At 34.9% G+C, this 24,071-nt stretch overlaps 1 protein-coding gene across 1 annotated transcript; it reads right to left on the bottom strand.

The window, feature by feature from the left end:
- Window positions 1-318: 318 nt before the first annotated feature.
- CRISP2 (cysteine rich secretory protein 2) lies at window positions 319-21,890 on the bottom strand. The gene is made up of 7 exons (XM_049765433.1): window positions 21,822-21,890; window positions 17,696-17,812; window positions 16,548-16,635; window positions 8,106-8,251; window positions 7,663-7,760; window positions 2,362-2,450; window positions 319-446 (listed from the first exon to the last, which is right to left on the bottom strand). Exons 1-7 carry the CDS (start codon window positions 21,888-21,890, stop codon window positions 319-321), a joined length of 735 nt encoding a protein of 244 aa, XP_049621390.1.
- Between the last annotated feature and the right edge of the window lie 2,181 nt (window positions 21,891-24,071).

Below are 24,071 nucleotides of genomic sequence, written 5' to 3'. Positions count from 1 at the left end.
CCAAAGTTAACATAGGCTATGTTACCTTTATAGATCATTGTATGAAAAGATTTTTGTGGTTATCCATGAGATTAAAGACAAATTACTGTTTGGAATAAAATCTGTAAATAACATGCCTATAATTTCACTTCTGGTATGCCTAAATTAACTTACTCAGCCCTCTCAACTTAGTCTTGCATATTAGTCCTTTCAGTAAATTTTGTTTTCAGATAGGCAAGTATTTTCACACTTGTAGAAAAATTCATGTTCACAGCTTGCTATTGTCTTCAAGGAATATGTTACAAGGCAGATCTCCATATTCAATGCATGTTGATAATTTTAGTAGATTTTGTTTTCACATAGGCAAGTAGCTTTGCACTTTTCCTTGAGTAGTTCATGTTCACAACCAGCTGTTGTCTTCAAGGAATCACAGTTATTAAGTAGATCTTCATATTCACAACTATTGGCTGTAACAAGACAGATTAACTTGTTATAATTTTCCTCAGTATAAAACAATCCATACAACTCATGTGATTAAGGGTGCTAGAATTGTACAGCTATTACAAAACATAACTTACATTATGAAAAGCCTTTTAATTCTTGGAGAATATGAGTGCTTTCACTGAGAAAACTGAATTCATCACTTTTTAATTTTGAACATGTTAATATTTCTAAAATTAGCTGACTTCCTTTTTCTCCTTAACAAAAGGAATTTTTATAAATAAATATTTCTGCATCTTTAAAAGTTATAATGATTACAATTAGTTATATAAAACTAATTAAATTACTATGAATTTGAGAGTTACAAATTTCAGTTTCTTAATTTTTACAAGGTGCAATCCAAATGGTCAAAGGTAACTTAAGAAAACGGTGGCCATTTGTAATACACATATTCCAGAAAACGTAAGTTATCATGTAATTCTATGTACAGCAATACTATAGTCAATGGTTACTGTGTGAAGTATAAAACAAGAGTCACATAGTCCCCTTTTCTTTCTGATTTTTCTTTTTAATAATCCTTACTGCCGGACCCACATAGTTCAAAATAAATCTTAAACTAAATTTATAATACTACCAGAAAGTGGAAATTCTTGCATATGGTCTCCCCATACCAATCCAATAATTGTAAACAAATGATTCTCTGACTACTCAGTCATTCAGACCAGAATGAATTAATTTTAACAATGTTTTTACTTCTGGTTAGCATCGGCAATAATCACCCATCATTCTATTTCTTGATTCTCAACTCTGTCCAGTGCTTTTCATTCATTTTATTTTTTAGTGGTGGCTAAAATAATGCTATTTGCTTACCAGATTTTGTCATTAGCAATGTGCATACTATCATGTCAATCAAACTTTTAAAAAAGTTTGTTAATCATGATGCCTTAAATAAAACCAAAGAAGATTTAAAAAGTTAAGTAATCAGGATTCTGAAGAGGTAGTATATTGGCTAGGGTATTTTCCTTGCTCATATTTGGCATAACATCTCATATGATCCCATGTCCTGCTAGGAGTGAACCCGGAGCACAGAGCCAGGAATATGTAAGGCCTGAGCATAACTGGGAATGGCACCACACCAAAATAAAACAAGAAGGTAAATCAGCATACTAAACACACACTAAAGGAAATTAACATTTAGTTTGATTACCTACATTGAGTAAACAATGTGGAACTCCAAATCTTTAAATTTACTCATTTTGATTCTTTTGAAATGCCATAATGATAGTAGCTTAGACAAAATGTTTCCTAGAAATGTGTATTTAATATTTTTCTACTGTGTACAATCATAAAAATATTGCTGGAAGTTTTTTTTTGTTTCATAGAATCTTTTCATCACAAATTATATATTGATTGCTGAAGTGTTAAAAATTTTACTATGTGGCAACTTTGTTAAATATTTTAACCTTGGTCATGAAGACATTATTAAAATATATTATTTTAGGGGGCCGGGCGGTGGCGCTGGAGGTAAGGTGCCTGCGCTAGCCTAGGACGGACCGCGGTTCGATCCCCCGGTGCCCCATATGGTCCCCCAAGAAGCCAGGAGCAACTTCTGAGCGCATAGCCAGGAGTAACCCCTGAGCGTCACAGGGTGTGGCCCAAAAACCAAAAAAAAAAAAAATACATTATTTTAGAAAATTTCTTTTGCTAGCGTTATTTTGGATCCTATTTTGGGTACAACTCTGAGATCTGTGCTTAATAATGCTTTCCTTTTAATTCATGTGGGAATCATGTAGTACCTGGTATCAAATTGGGACCTCCTACAAATAAAGCATGTAGTCAGCCTATTGAGCTATGCTTTTTTTATATTTTAGAATGTTTCTTTAAAAAAGGAACAAAATGATCAACTTTATTATAATACCCAAAGAACCATTTCAAACTTACTGCATAGTCCATCTTCACAATGATTAGGGCAACTGGCACAAGGTGTTCCTGTGAGGTAAGGTGTGTTCTTTTTACTCACATTATTCCCACTGAAATTTAAAATTCAAAATGTCAAATATTTTTCACACTGTTCGCTAGTTTTGCTCTAATGACAAGGGCTAGATCAATTGATAGATACACATTACTACTATATCTTAGTTATTTCAACGCAACTGAAATATTGTAAATCTCAATACACAATACCAATAAAGCACTAATTAAATATTACTTCATACATGGTCCTATTGCTCTGACCAAACTGTCAGGCCCAAACAAAACCCCAATGGGAGAGGGTTATAAACAGGGTTTAATTAAGGGAGAGGAAAAGCAGGTACCTTACAGCCAGCAACCTAGGGGCTAAGGGTACAAGCGAGAGAAGGAGAAAGGGAGAGGAGAGAGGGAGAGGGAGGAAGAGAGAGAAGAGGAGAGAGGGAGAGAGAGAAGAAGAGGAGAGAGGGAGGGAGGGAGAGAGGAAGGGAGAGGAGAGAGGGAGGGAAGGAGAGGGAGGGAGAGAGGGAGGGAGAGAGGGAGGGAGAGAGGGAGGGAGAGAGGGAGAGAGGGAGAGAGGGAGGGAGGGAGGGAGAGAGAGAAAGAGGGAGAGAGGAAGGAGTAAGAGAGGAAGAGAGAGAGGGAGTGGGGAGAGGGAAGTGAGGGAGAGGGAGAGAGGGAGAAGGAGAAAGGGGGAGAGGAAGAGGGAGAGGTAAAGGGAGAGAGGGAGAGAGCACTTCTGCCTAGCCTTATATATCCTCAGCCCAATTGCCCTTTTATGGCAGTTACAAGGTGCACCTCATAATTGACACTTCACCATTTAATGGACAGTAGCACATTTATGGCTGAACAGGGGGCATAAAAGTATTTTCTTATAGCATTGTTATAGTCTAAAGTTATGAGCATACATTTGTGGAATATATTTTATTTGTTTGTTTTGTTTTGTTTTGGGGCCACATCAAGTGACACTCAGGGGTTACTCCTGGTTATGATCTCAGAAATTGCTCCTGGCTCTGGGACCATATGGGACTGTTGAACCATGGTCCTGAACCATGGTCCTTCCTGGGTCATCTGTGTGTGCAAGGCAATCGCCCTACACTGTCCCTGTGATATATATTATAAAATATAGTATGGTAATTATATCCAAAGACAATAAAGACGAGGGGCAGGAGGATCAGTCCATGGTAGGAAACTTATTACAAATAGCAGGGAAGTGCAATTATGGCAGAAAATGGACCACTAAGACAATCTAATTGAAAATGATCACTCAGGACAAGAACTGGGTATTGAAAGGTGATTAATGTGATATGCATGATTCTCCTTGAGTAAGAATATTGCAAACACAATATCTAACAGGGAAAAAAGGGGGAGAAAGAGAGAAAGAGAAACACACAGAGCAGAGGCACATAGAAAAAACAAAGTCTGCCCAGAGTGTAGGGGAGGAGGAAACTGGGGACATTGGCGGCAGGAAATGTGCATTGGTGAATGATTTTGTAAACCATATGACTGAAACTCAATTATGAATAATTAGTAACTTTGGGGAAAAAGTATTATAAACATTGGCAAAAAGTATTTTAAACAACCTTGTAAACCAGTGTTTAAAGTGAATTTTAGAAATAAAAATTAATATTCTGAAAAGAAAAGAAAGCAAAACATGATATTCTGAATATATTATAATAGTGAAACCTGTTTTCAATTCCTCGTAAACTTGGTCAAATTGGTAAAACAGTGCAGCCAAACTGCTGATTAGGAATATACTCTATATATACCTCTATCTTGTGGGATAGATCTTAGGGAGTTGAAGATTTAGAAAATAATATTCAGTGTAATGATCATTTTATTTGAAAGATGATAAATTAACCCTGTCATCTTAAATAAACTAGAAAAATAAGGCAAAGATATTTATATTTTTTCAAATTTTCAGGTGGAAGTAATATTTATTTTTCATTTGTGTGATAGGTGAATGTGTTTTCATATGTGTTTTCATTTGTGTGATAGATGAATAAAGAAGCTTTGTAAGTTTCAGAAGGTAAGATAATTTCTTCATTTTATTTTTATTTGGTTTTTTTTGAGGGGGCCATACATGCATGTTCACAGGCTTATCAAATGGCTCTGTACTTAGATCATTCCTGAGTAATCATTCCTGGTGATCCTCAGGGAACATACATTATATTATGCAAATATTTAATCAGGGTCAGACACATGCAAAGCAAGCACCTTATACCAACCATGCTATCGCTCCAGTCAGTGTAATATTTTTAGGTTTACCAAAAAGAAATGTTAATATTAAAAGTGTTTTGATAAGCTCCAATATACGTCACATTAATTAATAATATACAGTCATCCTACAGTGATCTCATTATTGATTTTTATCCTATTAGTCATTCAATTGATTAAAAAGTGCCCAAGAATCCATATACCAATAATATTGTGTTGGTCCAAGGTATGAGACAAAGTATTAGAATTTTATCTTTCTATCAAGTACATAGTATATATGTGTATCTTATAAAATTATAAAATAGACATAAAAGTGTTCTAGAAGTTCTTACCCTGTTTTCACCCAGTATTCACTTCAAAATTTCCTTTAGATGTTTTGTACAATATGTCTCCCTTCCCAGAGTTAGTCGATAAGTGTGCATTCCTAGGACATTTCAACTCTATTAAATCCTAATAAATGCTTACAAAAAGATGACATGGAAAACTGTTATTTATGTATTATCTGACTCAAAATAATTCCTTTAGGAGCAGTGATTTCGGTGTGAATTTTAAGCATATATCTTTAGTACATCCATACGATTTATCGAAAATAAGTAAATGTATTGATTAGTGAAAGAGAATCCTCATTGCTACATTTCAATATCTCAAGGGATGTTACATAAGGAAGTTTTATTTTAAAAAATCTGTAAACAAATACAGTACTGTATTTGTCTGACTCCTAAGCTATATAACTCTTAGGAACACTTTGCAAGCCGAAGAATGAGTGTATGAATCATATATAAGTGGTTAAATAATTTCTACTAGTAATAATGCCAGAGACTTTTAAGATAAAAAATAGAAATATTTTAGAATGAAGTGCTGGAATCTCAAATGCCAATTCTATTTGCCACTCCACTGCTATCCCTCACTTAAAACTCAAATTATTAGGAATGTCCCAGAGAGAGATTGGTTCTTGGAGCTGTGGCAGAGAGCTATGTCAGTTCTATGTCTGAGGTGTTGGGTTCGGGGTTGGACAATCGCTGTCTAGTCACCTAGAATCTAAATTGGGTCCACATGAAAAAAGTAAAAAAATCAAACGAAAAACTCATAAAGCACCACAGCAATATAGACAACAGCCACACAATAACCACGGTCCTGAAATAAAAACAAAACAAAGCACAAAAAAACAAACAACAAAAACAACAACAACAACAATAATAAAACTAAAGAAATTAATTTGTGCTTCTCTTTTTTTTCTTGCATAGACACAGTAAATATTGAGATTAAAAAGGGAATTCCCATGACCTAAGAGTATTTTTGTTTGATTTTTTTTATCTTTTATTTTTTATTGTTATATTTTTCTACTTATCCCTTTCTGCTCTTAAATTGATAGATAAAGTCTCTAGAAGGACTCCTTCCATTTTTTGCTTGCTTGATTTTTGCCCCATTTTATTTTATTTTTTTTTCTCTTTCCTTCAAACAGAACCACACAACTTGAACCATCTTGTTCCACCTCACAAATGAAGGGGGAAATAATTGAGGGTACCAAGACCAAACAATAGTATGAACATTAAGTAGAAATAAATTATGATCAAGCTTAAACACCAAATCCAAAGCCAACTACAACAAAATTGATACCCAATTTACAACATACTAGACACTGAGAGGACCACTTATACTAGCAGCCTCGGGGGTAAAAAAGGGGTTTATGGGATGCAGGCTGGGAACAGGGGTGGAGGGCGGACAACATTGGTGATGGGAATGCCCCTGATTCAATGTCACTATGTACCTAAAATATTACTGTGACAGATTTGTAAACCACTTTGATTAAAATAAAAAAGAACATTAAAAATTTAAAAAGTCAATTTATTTAAATTTGAGATATGGTAATATAAAATATTAAAAAATTCATACTTTATGTACTCATGGAATGACCTAGAATCATAGGGAAAAACAACAGGAAGATTATATTACTTATATTAGTGGACAGTTTTATATGTAATATTTTGAAACTGAGAACTTGGTTTCTGATAAACTGAAAATATCTCACTTTAAAAATACAGCTTCAAATGTTTATTTCTTCCTTCCCTGAAATCGCATTAACAAGACAATTATTTATTACTAAATGAAGATGGCAATTCTAATATGTAATTACTTCATGTGTTTCCATCATAGAATGCATACCACACTTCACCAATGCACATTTCCTACCACTAATGTCCCCAGTATCCCTCTCATATACCCAACCTGCCTCTGGGGAAGACATTTTACTTCTCTCTCTCCTTTTCCTTTTAGACACTGTGGTTTGCATAATTGTCAATAAAGGCTTATCATACATATCACTTTATCCCCTTTCAGCGCCCAATTCTTGTCTAGAGTGGTCAGTTCTTTTGGTTTTTTTTTTTTTTTTTTTTTGTTCTGTTTTGTTTTCTTTTGGGACCACACCTGGTGATGCGCAGTTACACCTGGCTATGCACTCAGAAATCGCTCCTGGCTCGCGGGGACCATTTGGGACACCAGGGATCGAACTGAAGTCCGTTCTAGGTCAGCCACATGCAAGGCAAAGGCCCTATCGCTATGCCACTACTCCAGCACCTAGAGTAGTCAGTTCTAATTATCATTGTCACAGTAAACTGTTCCCTACCCTAACTGCACTCACCAACCTTTGTGGCAAGCTTTCTAGTTTGGAACTGGTCCTCTCATCATATTTATGATTCAGTACTCTTAGGGGTATATCTTAGGAACCCCAAAACACCATGCAGAAAAAGCCTCTGCATTCTTATGGTTCATCTCAGTATTGTTTAGAATAGGCAGAATCTGGAAACAGCTCAAGTGCCCAAGAACAGATAACTGGCTAAAGAAATAGTGGTACTATGCAGTTGTTGGGAAAAATAAAGTCATGGAATTTGCTTGAATTTTACATAGATATGGAGAGTATAAAGCTGAGTGAAATGAGTCAGATAGAAAGGGACAGATGTAGAATAATCTTACTCATTTTTGAGATATAAGAAAAATAAACAAATAAAATGAATAAAAATAAAAGATAGTACAGTAATAATATCCAGAGTATATACTTACGAAGGACAGTATTGGCAGACATAGAAATATTTTAGATCCTTTTGATTAGGACAATAGGCAACTCCACATCCAACAAGGTAAGATGAATACCAAACAAGCTATAAAGTTATAAGGGAGTAAAGAAGAAAATATTAATGGAGCAAAATAGCAAATAGAAAAATTAATAACAAATTATAATTATATAATAGCTATATAATCTAGGGAAATACTAAACAAAATTATTAAAATTAAGTTATGTATTTTAAAATCATAAAATTTTTGTTTATACTCACTATATAATTTGTAATGTTTGAAAAAAAACAGCATGTTTTCGCAGCTAATTTTTCTGGACTATCTTCTACCTAATCAGCTTCTCCCAAAGAAAGCATTGGAGTCTCTCATAATTTAAGAAACTTTCTGCATTTAAGACTTAGGGCAAAAGTATTTTTATTTGTTGCCCTTACCTGAGTGTAATGTCCAACTACTGCTCCAGGACGTTTTGGCCCTACACCATATTCAAAGTTTTCACATTCATCGCGCCAGTTTTGAATTGCTTCTGACCATACAGTAGGGTTACTTGCCATATAGAGGTTCTCACCACATTTTCTATCTAAAAAGAAACATAATTTATAAGGAAAGTAATAAAGCACTGAAAAAAGAAATAATCTATGTCAACATATGAGTTATTGCCATTATTGATTAAAATGTTACAAAAAGTACTTCCATTCCCCATATGTAAGTCTCATTGATGAGGTCCAATTTTGGGCAAGCAGAGAGCTTACATATTCAAAATTATTCACAAGCCACTTGGTATGTGTGTGTGTGTGTGGGAGATAAAAATTCTTTATTCTAGGAAGATGGAATATATATATTCCATAAATACACACATATATAGGTCATATGTAAATATATAGGTCATATAAAATTTCATATTATTGAGAGTAGTTTTATCTTGTGTACCTATATACACACAGACACACATATGTAGGCCAGGGGCAAGTAGGGTGTGAGTTGTGTGTTTATGGGAAATCAGGGCATGTGTCCTATTTTGGGAAAACAGGGTGTGTGCTCCTGTAGGGAAGAAAAAAAAAAAGGTGTGTGCTCCATGTTTTTAACTACAGTCATCAGTTATAACACTTGGAATTTTCCCTAACATACTGCACCTGACATGAGCAATAATACTAAAAAGATTGGGAGAAACTATAAAAATGTTGTTGATTATGATCTCTATATAATTGCCCTCTGTACATAGTGACGACCTCTCTATTAAGTCTTCCTGACTTTGTTTTTATTGATCGTTGATGATGTTACACTCTATACGAGATTCAATATTTGTTCTTCGAAGCGGTTTTCTATTTTTTTTTTTACACTCCAGGTAAGAGTGAGATTATTTTGTACTTGTCCTTCGTCTTATACATGTTGCTTAACATGATCACTCTCCAGTGTCACCCAAGTTTCAGTGAACTGCAAAATTTCATCTTATTTAAAGTAGTTTTCTTTTGCGCATATATATATATGCACACACATGCACACAGACATAGATACACACATATATATATGTATATATATCATCTATATATATGCCATGAGAGGACCTTATTCTTTAAAAACCATCTTTAGTATCAATTTATCATATTTTTTCATAATCAATTTGTCTTATATGTTCTTAGCATTATCAAGTGTTGTAAACAAGGATATAGATGGGTTCTAGTAATATATTTTGGGAAAAAAAAAGTCTGCTAGCCCTAAAGTATGAAGGCCTTGATATAAAAGCTCCACCTGAGCTCAGAAAGACACTGAGATGCAAAATTATAGACTCAAGCACAAAAGGATTCCTAAGAGGAAAGCAACCAGGAATGTACTGACAAAGCTTGTGCTAATATTCTAGAATGGACCACCAGAAGTTTAAATCTTTTCTGTAAAAAGAAAAAGAAAAGAAGAAGGAAGAAGAAAGAAAACAAAAGCAAAAATATTAACACCTTATGTCAAGAATTTGGGACAAAGATGGTTATGGGAAAGTATTCATATTTATCTTTCCCCCAAATAGTACTTTGGGCTTTTCTCCATTCTGAAGAAGCCCACTTTCTCTTTTGAGTTTTTATTTATTTTATATTTATTGAGTCCATTGTGAATTACAAGTCTTTCACAGCTGTATTTCAGGTGTTTAGTGACAGTGAATTAGGACCGTTCCCACCACCAGTGTTGACCTCTCACTTCCAATAGTTCCTTGCATGTATCCCAAACATCCACTTCTAATTCTCTGGACTACTAGTGTAACAGGTCCATATTGTGTTTAGCTTGTTATAATTTGGGTCTCTTGATTCTGTTGTCATTGACTTTGGCTTGGGTACCTAGATCTGAATTCTTTTTTTCCCCAATTGAGTTTTATCTTTATCTATCTCTTTCCCTCTTTTTATTTCACCGATAAACTTACTTCACTATTTGCTTCTCCCTGAAGTCCTTTTCTAAGAGGAAAAGGGAAGTGAACACTTTTAAGTTTCCTAAAGTTGAGGAGATTTGGATCAATATATAAGAAATATTACAAAGCTAGCTTTATTTAGGCAGGCAAGAAGGAAGGCCCTTGCAGCATTAATCAGTTTGACTGGGAAGCCTAGACTCTTCTCCTTGAAGACAATACACTGATTCAGTTAACATTCATAAAAAATTAAGAGAGAAATCAAAAAATAAATAGTTCATTATTCCCTAGGGACATATGAACCAAACTTTCTAAGAGCCCATAGATATAGCTAGTGAGTTGGGCAGCAGCAGGCTGACAGAAAGGGGAAATCCTCTTTGACAATGTGTTTCAGGAAATAATAAAATCCATAAAAATGTGTCAGAACAAAAGTTAATTTGACTGCCAGTAATTTTACCAGCTCAAAAGACTGGATAATCTTTGTAGATGATTCACAAAGTCTGGATACAATTGAAGGGAGGCTTTTCTTGGAGCCTAAGTTGGAGCCATAATTTGGCACTTTCTCTCTGCCTGGAGGGAGAGAGATTAGATATTGAACTGGCAAATCCCTAGCCTCCTCTTACAAATTTAAGTCAAAAGAAGCAAAGCAAACCCTTGCTTTCAATCCCTCTTCCATCCACCATTTTCGTTTTTCTTTACTTTTCTTTACCCTTCCTTCCTTTCCTTCCCCGTCTTTCCTTCCTTTCCTTCCCTGTCTTTCCTTCCTTCCTTCCTTCCTTCCTTCCTTCCTTCCTTCCTTCCTTCCTTCCTTCCTTCCTTCCTTCTTTCCTTCCCTTCCTTCCCTCCTTCCTTCCTTCTTTCCTTCCCTTCCTTCCCTTCCTTCCCTTCCCTTCCTTCCCTTCCTTTCCTTCCCTTCCCTTCCTTCCTTCCTTCCTTCCTTCCTTCCTTCCTTCCTTCCTTCCTTCCTTCCTTCCTTCCCCTTTCTTCCTTCGTTCCCCTTCCTTCCCCTTCCTTCCCTCCCCTTTCTTCCTTCCTTCCCCTTCCTTCCTTCCTTCCTTCCTTCCTTCCTTCCTTCCTTCCTTCCTTCCTTCCTTCCTTCCTTCCTTCCTTCCTTCCTTCCTTTCCTTTTCCTTCCTCCCCTTCCTTTTCCTCCCTCCCTTCCTCCCTTCTCTCTTCCTCCCTTCCTCCCTCCCTCCCTTCCTTCCTTCCTTCTTCTTTTCTTTCGTTTTTCCAATTTGTGGTCAAAGGAGACTGCAAGGTTGTGCTCATAGGTTACTCCTGGAGCTTTGCTCAGAAATTTTTCTGACAGGCTCAGGGTGTAAGGCTTACAGAGTAAAAAATTGAGGCAGTTCCCAACCCCACCAGAAGGGCTGGTTAGACCTGAAGACATTGGGTGACTTCATATAAACTACAAGGACTGACTGAGTGGAGTAACAGAATGTCAGCCCATACCAGGAGTGATAGGGACTGCCAGGAAAATCCACTTGACCTGCTTCTAGGCAAGATGGGAAATATTTAAGCTAAGAACATGTCAGCACATACCTCTTTCCGGGCCTTTCCCCTCCAGATATAAACTATATAATCCTACTTTAGGCTACTGGTGGGTGTGACTCTGGCAGCCTCTCTGGAGAAGTATGTCAGACCTCACCCAGAAGCCCAGAAGCACCTCCCAATAAAGACTTCAATTAGCCATCTCTGCCTCTGCCTCTATGTCGCCATCTTTTAATGGGAAACATGGGAATAAGGAGGTTGTTCCAGGCCCTATCAGTCTTTTTCCTGTGAAGGCAAAGAGATCATTGGTGTGTCTAATATTCTAGCATTTCTTGGCACGGTCCAAGTGCTGTAACTTTTCTTGCTAACATTGGAACTTTCTTATGAGTTGGTTCTTTGGAATTTTCATAGGAGTTACATTTAATTCCCTGGGGAGGACATAAATAATGGTTTGGATTACCAGAAACTATAGCTCCTTTCCCAGGCAAAAATCTCAGTGGATTGCTTCTCTCTGAGTGATGGAAGAATTGGCTTGAACATTAAATATCTTAATTTTTCTAGACTTCTCAAGGAACTGGCATCTCTGACTTGTCTGCTGTGGAATTCTAACAAAATCTAGCACGATCTAATTGGGGCTAATAAGAACAGAATGAGATTTAAGTTAGTTGTTACCAGGCCATCTCTTCCTATTTTCCTTTTTCAGCAGTAAATTAAACATTGGCAGCAAAAATAAACAATACAACAAACAAAATTTAACCCCAAATTCTGGCTTATAACATTTCCCTGGAAAAAGAAAGAGTTGAATAGAATAGTTATATACTATTTTTTTTTTGCAAGTAGATCAATGGCATGAAGACCACCTGTTTTATTTTGAAAGATGCAAATCCTGAACTCTTTGAGGATAGAGAATTGAGGTCCCATGCAGGTGCAGAAATCAAGGCCTCTCCCAGAGAGGAGTCAACCCATAAGAAAAAGAGAAATTACAGAAGAATCTGAAAATCCTAAAGTCTATGAGACTATAAAAGATCTGAGGCTTTGCTTGTGACAATACCTATTAATTTTTTATGTATGCAGGGGACTCTAGGACAAGATTATTTGGAGAAATTGTGTATAATCTTCCCCCAAATGTTATTTGAGGCATATTGGCTTGCTTGATTTTTCTAACCTGTGTTGTCTCTTGAACACATATTTATCTGTCTCACTAGTCTCATTTCTCTCACTTCTCTTTAGATTTTATACAATGAAAATAAAAAGACTCATTTTATCCTGGGCCTGCCTGAGAAAGTAGAATTTTTTTCACATTGAGTTAGAAAAGATATTTTCCCAAAGAAAATACATAAGTGGACAACAGTGATATAAAAAGTGCACAATATTACTACCCAGGTTATCAGGAAAACACAAATTAAAATTACAATGAGATCTCACTTCAGATCTGTCAAAATAATAATTTTTAAAAGTGTTGTAAAATGTGAAAAAAATAGAAACGTTCTACACTCTCAGTAAAAACTTGAACTGGTTTAGTTGCTGTTGAGATTGGTAAGAGCCTTCTCAAAAACCTAAAAATAGGGCCCGAAGAGATAGCACAGCGGTGTTTGCCTTGCAAATAGCGGATCCAGGACCAAGGGTGGTTGGTTCAAATCCTGGTGTCCCATAGGGTCCCCTGTGCCTGTCAGGAGCTATTTCTGAGCAGACAGCCAGGAGTAACCCCTGAGCACCTCCGGGTGTGGTCCAAAAACAAAACAAAACAAAAAAACCTTAAAAATATAAGTATTATATGATTCGGCTATATCACATATAAAGTCAGAATAATTAAAATATGTATCTCAAAGTGATTTCCAAAAGATCTTTAAGACAGCCTTTATTTTCATTACAGTCCCTTTGAACAATATGAACGATAACCAAGAGGGGAAAAATTAAGTGTGATTAATGTTTAAAGGCAAAACAAATGTGGTGAACACATTTAGTGGAATATAAGTCATCCAGAAAAGGAAGGAAATTCTACAATGGCTAGAAATTTTGCAACATTTGACAGTGTGAATAAAACTTGAGAAGTTATGTTACATAAATAAGAAAATGACAGCTCTTTGCAGACTGCATAATTTCACTTATGTGGTATAAAAATAGTAACATTCATAGACTCAGAATAGGAAACTAAGAACTGGGGCCAATAGTAGAGGTAGAGAAATATTAATCAATAAAACTGATCAATGCCCATGGAGGTCCCAGGGTGACTTACATGAAGTGAGAAAAAGAAAGGCCTTCTCTTTCTCAACTACTACCACTCGGGAAAGTGGCTGCGGTGATCTAAGTTATTGTTCTGGCAAAAAAAAAATTTTTTTGTCCTAGATCTTACCAGACCTTTCAGGTGCACTACCTTCCCTCTTAGATAAAAATTTAGGAGGAAAAAAAACAGTGAAGAAGAAACAGGTTATATTAGGAAATTCTAAGGAAGAGAAGGGAGAGGATACCAGAGAGCATGGGCTTCTCCAAAAACATATGTACCTGAATTAAAGTAGGATAGTACACATCTCAAGACAGAAGATGTAGAAGACATGTCCTTGGGTACCATATACCCAGGCAAAATGAATGTGACATTTTTTGTTTTAAATAAGCTTTTTTTTTTAAAGGAGCTCCCAATCTGCCTCATGTGGATTGCCAGAGTGGAATTGGGTATAGTTGACGGTCTTTGATAGTTCTTTCCTGGCTTTGTTCCTGCTGGAATTTCTCTCAGTAGAGGATATCAATTGGCTCTGTATCTCCTAGATATACATAGGCACCCAGTGCCAGTGAGACTCTTTTCAATAACATAAAACAAAAAAAGCTTTCAACTCTCTTGGTTTTATTACATCTTACGAAGTCTTTGTTATGGGATCCTTTGCCTATTTACTTGCTTGTCTGCTTAAGAACTGAAGTTTCTTTTTAAAAATTAATTTATTTTCTAACTTAATTATAACTCAGGCAAAATCTTACATTATTATGAACATTTATGGGTTCAAAATTGTTATTAGGGTCAGGAAAGATAGTAGAGCTTATAGGATGCATGCGTTGCACTTGGTCTATTGAGTTTGATTCCCTAAATATTCCATGATTCCAAAGTGATGCTGAAACACATTGAGTGTGGAGCTTCTCACCAAATTTTTGTTTTTATATTTTAAAACAGGCACCATGGTGTATCATGTTCTATGCATAGCACAATCCAGCTCCATTCCTTCCTTCAGTGTCCACTTCCCTCCATCATTGTCCCAATGTCTCCCCCATTTTTTCCTGTCCCTGTGTACCCTGTTGTAAACTCCTAATGAAGACTAGTTCTTGGTTTCTGTTGTCTCTAAGTATTTTATACCCTTTTATACCCTTACCTTGTTACTTTATATCCCACATAGTAAGTCTAAAGTTTCAAGCAAGCAAGATGAATATTTTCTAGGGGCCTTTGCAGTCATAGTCAATAATACTGAAATGGAAATTTAAACATGGTCCCCCAACTTTACCAAAGGGTTCCATCAGCTCAGAACCAAGAGTCAGTCCTCTGCACAGCTGTGTGTCCCCTAAGCAAAATATTCCCCAAATAAAGAAAATAATTTCATATTAATTACATCTACTACAATAAAATTTAAAAATAACCTTAATAATCAAAATATAGTTTCCTGTAGCTAAGAAACTTTTCCATATCTTTTTATGCTCTCATTTAATATTTATATTTTTATAGATAAAATATCTGCATAATAAAATACGTAAAACATTCTTAGGTACATTCTTTAATAGGGAAAATACTAAAAATCCAATAAAGATTTATGTGTTTTTTTTTTTTTCACTATTTTTTAGGCCACACCTGGCAGTGATCGGGGGGTTAGTCTTACTTCTGCACTCAAGAATCACTCTGGCAATGCTCACGGAAATATATGGGATACTGAGGAATCAAAACTGGGCTTACAGTGTGCAAGGTAAACACTCTCCTTACTGTACTATCTCTCTTTCCCTCTAATATAAAATTGAATTATTCAAACCATTTGTTTTGATTTTATATTGAATGTAGCCATCTTCATAGTTATGGTAGCAGTAACAATACATTTTATAAAGTATTTAGTAGATATCCAAGGTATATATAATAAACATTTTAATAAGTTATAATTGTATATGATAAATACTGCTATTTTTGTTTGCTAAAACAATATGTACATTTTCTTTCAAATTGGTTATGTATATATAATATTTAACAACATATTTAAATATTACATTTGAACATATTAACATATTCAAATATTGTACTTACTCTCAATTATTTTGGGGGGGGCATACCAAGCTGTGCTCATGGTTAATTCTTTGTGGGTTACAGTGACTATATGGGGTGCCTGAGAAGTAAACCCTGGCCAGCTGTGTGCAAAGCAAGACCCTTGCCACCTATAACATCTATAGTCTCCTTTTCCTTTTAACTTATATGAGACTTATTAATGTATTCATTTTTGACGTTATGCATTATTTTATTCATTATAGACACCATAAACAAAACCATCAAAATAAACTATAAAAAATAAACCATTAAAATAAATCAACACCCCAAAATATTAATTCTAACAAAAATAATAAAGTGTTTTAGGAAAAAGAACAGAATAATTCAACAAAATATGCATGTCGCAAATACAAAATATATTTCAAAGCACTAGTTACACAAAAAGGGCAGAAAGTAGGAGTCAGAAAGTATGGTTAACTTTCCAACATATATTTGTAATTTTTTCTATTGAAAGAAAGGAATAAGACCTATATATTTATGAAGAATTTTAGAAAAAATATATTACTTGAGAACTTATTTTTTAATAACATCGAGTTTCAGTAAGCAAAAAATGCTGCATATAATTTTCTCTCTAGATACAGACATTTTGGTTTAAAAAACCATAATTGATGTTATTCACTAAGCACCACTAATGGAACATACAATGTTTCTTTATTTTACTTGTTCAAAATTAATTCATGGCTCTGTTTTAAAAAAATATATAAATTTGCATACTTGTCTTTCGTTCCTCTGGGGTACTGTGTTCTAAAGTGCACTTGTTTGCCCACTTTTGGGCATTCATTGTTACTTCTCTGCTCCATTCCTAAATATTACATAAAAAAGAATATATAAGAAGACAAATCCATTAAAGCATATACTTTATAATCTGATTAATAGATTAATTTGCACTACTATAAAGCTTCCATGGGACTGGGGGAGAAGCTCAAATATCTAGAGTGCATGATTTGCATGTGAGAGAACATGGTTTGATTCTAATCCCCAGCTTTGCATGATCCTCAAGAGTAATGTGGAAACATCTCTTAAGCACCCCAGGACTAACATAAAAGAATATAATAAAATAAAACTTTTGTAAATGTATGATCTAATTGTCACGTCTATAAAACTCTTTCTTGAGATGTGATGTCTTTTATTGCTTCCATGTGAATTTTCACTAAAGAAAATTCACTGGTAATGTGCCTAACAAGAGAAATACCTAAAAAAAAAAGAAGAAAGAAAAATACCTAATATAATATCTATGATAGCAGAGCAGTCACACCTATGAATTTTACAATTAGTGGGACTCTAAATACTGATCAACAGATGAAGAATTCTAATTAAATTTCAGTAAAAATAAACTGACCTAGATTATTCCTAATTCCATGTGCAATTCATTTTACTCATAAAGGAGATAAAGAACTTTCAGGAATTGTGCCATGTATAAACACTGATCCTAAGGGAACTGATAATCTTTACATCGTGGGATTTATTGAGATTGGAAAATATTGTGAACAAGAACAAAAAACATGAAATGGCTTCATATATGGTGTTAAGATCTGTGCTCAAGAATCACTACTGCCATTCCAAGGATAGAATATAGGTCAGCTGCATGCATGGATTAAGCAAGAACCTTAATTCTTATTTTCTCTCCACCCCTGGGAATTTTACTTTTAATTTCCCTTCCCAGTAATAGTACTTTAAATTAAAATTTATTTTTTCACTATAATGATATATTAAAAATTTCCTATCATTCCCACAATATAGTTTAAAGGAAAATAAGATCTCCACCAAAATTTGCTAGTCAATATCCTAAAACATACCAATTAACAAAGGCCTGCTCTCACCCTAGCTGATCTACACCCCTCCCCTTATGTTACTGCTCTTACCATCCTTAGCATGTTGCTGGCAGGTGGTGAGACCGATTTTCTAAATTCGTTGTGTTTACTGATAATCTCATTTTGAATGTGGGTTTGAGTAGTTAACAAAGAAGAAAAGGATGGATCCTAAGGGGAAAAATTGAGTTGTTATTTTGCATCTTTCAATATTGTATAAATGAATTTGCACATCGAAGGGAACAAAGATCAATATTTAAAAAGTATTCTGTTTAAGCCAGTATTAGGCAGACTCTAAACCAAAATTGTGACATACAGAAGAGTGGCAGTTCATGACCATGTTTGCACTAGGCTAGCTCCATAGACTCACTTTTCTCAAACAAGATGTAAAGCAAGCTGTGAAAAATCATGGGCACAGAAAACTGGCACTCTTGGGAGGAACGGGCAGGCCAAATTCCCACCCTATCAAGGCTATGCCTGCTGCACCTATCACCCAGAATCACTGTTTTGATAATGTCCTGCCTTACCACCCATTATGATTCTCATCAGACACAATATGACCTAATTTTAGGTACACCCATATACATATAGACCAAATACACCACACCCACTGCATTTGCAGTAATATCATCAAGGCTTTTTGGAACGAATGCAGGCATCCTCCCCCCCACATCTTCCTTCAGCGTGGCAGCTGAGAACACACCCTTAATAGCCGCAGTATCAGTAATAATGCTTTGAATTTCTGGACAACTTAATTTGTTTGATGCTGTCATCTTTAAAGGAACACTCCAATTTAACAGAACGGAAAACTACAAAGCTTACTAAATCTTTGGCCATGTATTAGTGACTTCATTGAAGTCACAAAAAGTGCTTCCTACTATACTTTTTATTTCATTTATTTATTTATTTATTTATTTATTTATTTATTTTGTTTTTTGGCCACACCCGTTTGATGCTCTGGGATTACTTTTGGCTAAGCGCTCAGAAATTGCCCCTGGCTTGGGGGGACCATATGGGATGCCAGGGGATCAAACCCCAGTCCTTCCTTGGCAGACAAACCGCAGTCCTTCACTTGCAAGGCAGACACCTTACCTCTAGCACCACCTCACCGGCCCCTTTATTTTTTTTTTAAAGAATTCATTATTTTCCTCCTTTTTTAATCTTATTTTTCTTTCTATTTTAATAACTTCCTCTCACTTATCTGTAAACAAATGCATTATTGTTAACTATGTGATGCATTTTCTTTAAATAAAATAAAAATGGTAATTCAAGCTATGAAAATGGAGATAAAATTCATAGTATGAGAAATTAAGACTGCTTTGAAACATAAATGCAAATTTCGAGATTCAAGAAAATTTTTACATTGATTCTTTTTAGACATAATATTTAATTATTAGTAATAAGGTAACAAGTTACAGGAACAGTAAGATTATTCACAAGCAGAGTGTAGAGCTCAAGATTCATTTTAGAGGAGAATGAAACTCTACTCATTCAGTCTGTATTATTGGGAGAATGAGTTGATCCACTGAAGGTACATTAAACTGTAGTAAATTATTCTACATATTGTGGAAAGAATATTTACAAAGTTATTCAAAAGACAGGTTTACAATATAACAAAATAACCAAGGCAATTTGAGTAAAGCAAAACCAACCAATGCTCTGTTGTTGACTTGCTCAGTAACTGAAATGTAATTAATGACATATTTAATCCTTGGTTTATCTTTGTATTTGGGAGTCAGAGAAGGCAGCAGTTTCAGGCCCGGAGACATGTGAATTGTTTGCTCAAAAATTAAGCAATATCATTTTCTATATTTACACAAGAATGTGGATTTGTATATGGTCCTAGATAGATTTTTTTTATAAAATATAAATAGATATAAGTTCTTTGTTAACTTTTCCATGAGAGCTGAGAAAGGCTATTACCTTTTCTCCTAATAATGAGTTTCCTCAAAGCACTCTAGGTATTTGACACATAGGTATAACCAAATTTTGTTACCACTATCTACCTAAACTTGCATTTTATCCTGCCTATTTGTATGTTTTTAAGTACAAGGATAAATAATGATTGGTACTGTAGGGTACCTATCTGAGACCCACCCATTTCTGGGAGGGGTCTTGGGAACCGGATAATAAGTGTGACTTTACCTGCAAAACCCGGCCCATTCCTGGGAGGGGTCTTGGAATAGGTAGATAAATCCGGAAGCCAGGGAATTAAGGGTCTTTTGCCTTTTGGCCCTGCTGGGCTCTCTGAGGGAGATGGCTGAAAAAGGATAAGACACAGGGCAAGCCTAGAATGGCTGTATGCTTGAAAGGTTATGAGTAGGCCACACACATGTGGTGGCTAGGGCCTGAATAAAGATAATGCTTCCTAAGGTCTGCCTGCTTGTGAGTCTGATTCCGCCGTTCGCCTAACCTGGAACCCGCCGGCTACATGGGGGTTGCAGAGCCACATGGCCTGAATGGCATCCACCACCATCCAGCCCCATCGTTAATTAATTAATACAACAGGTACTAAACCCAAAGTTCATATAGTCAATAATTTCTAAATTAGAAAATAATGAAAATATGAAATTTTTAAAGGTGCCAGCTTTTTCAGTAAGCATAAACTAGCACCCCTGGATATTTCCTACTCTTCTTCAAAAACATGACTAAAGTGACTTTATTTCAAAAGTGAATCAAAACTTGACCTTTGAGGGAAAAATGAAGTACTTATATCCTGCTTTTTTACTTTTTCTTTGTAGATCAAATTTCTACTGGTAATGCCTATAGTGTTTTTTTTTTTAATTGAACTTCTATAAATATACTATTAGGCTTTAGGATACATATCTGTGAATGAAATTGCTCAAACATGCTATCTTTGTTTACAGTGTGTAAGTAGAATGACATAAAGAAATACAACATTACATTCAAAGGGAATGAGAGGTGCCATGTGCTAGCAATCAGTCCTTTAGACCAAGTTCAAGTAATGTTTCACCAAAGATAGTCTAAAATATTATCTGCTATGTTTTTTCTGAGAAGGTCTTGGATATTTTGTTTCTTTTGTTGTTGTTTTTTGTTCTGTTGTTTTTGAAACACCTGGATGTGCTCCGGGGTTATTTCTGGTTCTGTACTCAAGGATCATTTAGATTCAGGGAGCCATTTGAAATGTTGAACATAGAACCTGGTTGGCTGAGTGCAAAGAAAGTTGGCTGCATGTAAAGCAAGCAATACTAATTACTGTGCTCTGGCTCCACTGATTTTTGCTTTGTTTGGGGGCCACAAACAAGAGTGTTGTTTTTTTTTTGTAATGAGATGAGTGGTGGTTCCTAAGTATATATCCATATCATAAGTCCCAGAAAATTATTTTATCTGGAAAAATAATTTTACAGATGGATTATCTAAGTGGGCCCTTTGTCCAATGAGGTCAATTGGAAGCGGATACACAGAAGGAAAAAAGTCAGAGAGCATGGAATCAGAGTGAAGTGATGTCACATAAAGCCACAGGAAATTAAGGATTTGTGTAGTTAGTGAGATAGGGAAATCATTTTGGATTGTAGCACCACTGTTATCTTATATTTCAGGTTTCTTGCTTGTATGAAGTTAAGAGAAGGAATTTATTGTTCTAAACCACCCAGAGGTAATTTTTCAAAATAGCTTCACAACCTAGTATATTATTAACAAATTATACACAATAGTATTTTATTATTGATTACTTACAAAACTTAAAAACTTTATTTTAAAATTTTTTTTGGTTTTTGCACCACACCCATTTGATGCTCAGGGGTAATTTCTGGCTAAGCTCTCAGAAATTGCCCCTGGCTTGGGGGGACCATATGGGACGCCCGGGGATCGAACCGCAGTCCTTCTTGGCTAGCGCTTGCAAGGCAGACACCTTACCTCTAGCGCCACTTCGTCAGCCCCTAATTTAAATTTTTGTACTAAATCACTGAAGTATGATTCAGACATTACACTGAGAGTACTTTGAGCTCAACAAGTCACATCATGGGATATGTAGCCACATAGACTAATAGACTCTAGATGCCAATGTACTGATATATGATATTAATCTAGATGATTGGGTTAAGTGCTCTGAGTTATCAGTATCATTTCATGATCTACCAGACACTATAAACAAAGCTCTTCATCATCCTACATAAAATTGCCTGAAGTTTTCTGGAAAGATTTTCCTCATTCACCTTACCTTTGCTCCTGCAAGTAGAGATTGTAGCAGCACAGTTGTCAGAAACACTATTGCTGGAAACAAAGCCATTTCTAGAAAGTAAGTAAAAAATGTCAAGATCTGCATTGAAACATGGACTGCCAATTAAGATAGAAAAACTAATATACAAGTCTGTTTTTCTCAAAGGAATTGTGATTTCCAGATTCATAAATAACTGACAAGAGAATGCCATAGATTGGAGGTAGAATTATAATGTAATCAACCTTGTCTTTGGTAGGGAATATATGAAAAACTCGATTTATGGACATGTATGAAATAAATTTATGAAAACTAGAATTTTCCTTATTTATTTTGGTGCTAGTATTGATTATCCATATAATTTAAAAATTTATTTTTAATGTGCTTCACATTTTGGTTTACTATCCCTTATGAATAGAATTATGTTTTTTATTACTACATGATAGTAAGAATAGTCAGGATTAAATTAGACTCTAGAGTTGAGACTAGAAACTTATACCAGGCTATTTGTTCAACAGAGAAATTAAAAGTTATGTTTACTTTGTTCTTTATACTTGTCTATATTTTTAAGTTTTCTAGTAGAGAATAAATACAAATATATTTAATGTGTTGAAAATCTAACTTGTTCAAATTTATTGAGCCCACGAGTTTGCACAAAGGTGTTTAATATCATTATATTTCCATGACTGAGCTATCTGTTTGTTAGTAGCAAATGGCTTGCTGTGGAAGTTTCGCAATCTGTTTTATCTCCATAATCATGTTTGGATTATTTCCTGTGTCAGTGTTTGCTTCCAGTCTTGCCTTTGGGCTATGAGGCTTCTGAGTCACCTGACATCAGAACAGGGACCCAGTCCACAACTAGTGAGATGTTACCTAGGGTAGTTTCATGGCTGCTCATGTGGATTTTTGGCATTCAAAACAATTATGTTGCTATGTTTTTTCCTCTCATTATGTAAGAAAAAAAAACTTTGGATTTTTGGCAAGAAAATAATCCACTTAAGGTAGCATCTCCCACTCTGAGATGTATATATATCATATAACTTATTATTATTTGGTTTGCTTTCAGCATCTGATATTGGTACTATCAAATTATTAAAGGAAGAAAATTATTAACATGTTATCCATGGTTCCCCAAACTTTTTGATTTGTAAATAGTGGAAATATGGCATGCATCTCATGTAACTACTTATACCAAATAAAGTATTCCTAAAATGAATAAACTTTTATCACTATATTTAATAAAATTTGATGTCTGCTTCACTTTCATAACTTTGTGGGCATAAATAATGTTAAATTTTTTGAAACTGAGATATAGAAAAGTTATCTATGCCAATGGTGAGTTTTTAAATGTGGGTCAAATTATTTTGCCTTTCTAATTTTGATATCCCTCTTTATCATTTATTAATGAAAAATTGTACATGCTAATAGCTAACAGCTTGTATGAGAATATTCATAAAATTGTCAAGATTTTTCAAATTTTCAATTTTTCTTTGTTTGACATCATTGTATTATAATTACTTAAATCATAATCATAAAATATATTACTTTAGAATAAAATGTATAGGATTTATTTAAATTTCCTTTTTTTTTTTAGTTTTTCAGGCCATCCCCATTTGATGCTCAGGGGTACTCCTGGCTAAGCACACAGAAATTGCCCCTGGCTTGGGGGGGACCATATTGGAGGCCGGGGGATCGAACCGCGGTCCTTCCTTGGCTAGTGCTTGCAAGGGAGACACCTTACCTCTAGCATCACCTCACTGGCCTCAAATTTATTTAAATTTCAGTTTGATAAAGTGAATATAATTAAAACTCCCTCTAAAACATTTACCATTAAAGTTTTAATAATAATAGCCAAGTTAGGTATATTATTTTACTTATTAGCAAAGTATTTTACCATGAGAAAATACTAAAATACTTAAAATTATTTCATTAAATATTACCATTGATTTTCAAAGATAAAGTATCTGCTGTATAAGAAGGTAGTTGAAGTGGACAAAAAAACATACATGGTTACATACATCAATAGATCATGATGTTATATACATTTCCCCAGTATTTTCTTATCCCCATTCCCTCATCCTATAATCATCTTTGGTACATCAATGAAAGTAATTACACTTTTGATGAATATATTTAAAGAAAAAATTATGTTGTGTTTCTATATATCCACATTCATTATAGTTAAGTCAGTTGCTTTATTTTTCTGAGCTACTTACTAATAGGAATGTGTAAGGTCTTTTCTTGCAAGTGTCT

This window comes from Suncus etruscus, chromosome 18 (assembly GCF_024139225.1).
Source record: "Suncus etruscus isolate mSunEtr1 chromosome 18, mSunEtr1.pri.cur, whole genome shotgun sequence".
Lineage (NCBI taxonomy): Eukaryota > Metazoa > Chordata > Mammalia > Eulipotyphla > Soricidae > Suncus > Suncus etruscus.
Note: the sequence above shows the minus strand (reverse complement) of the source record. Positions and strands in the feature narration are given on the sequence as shown.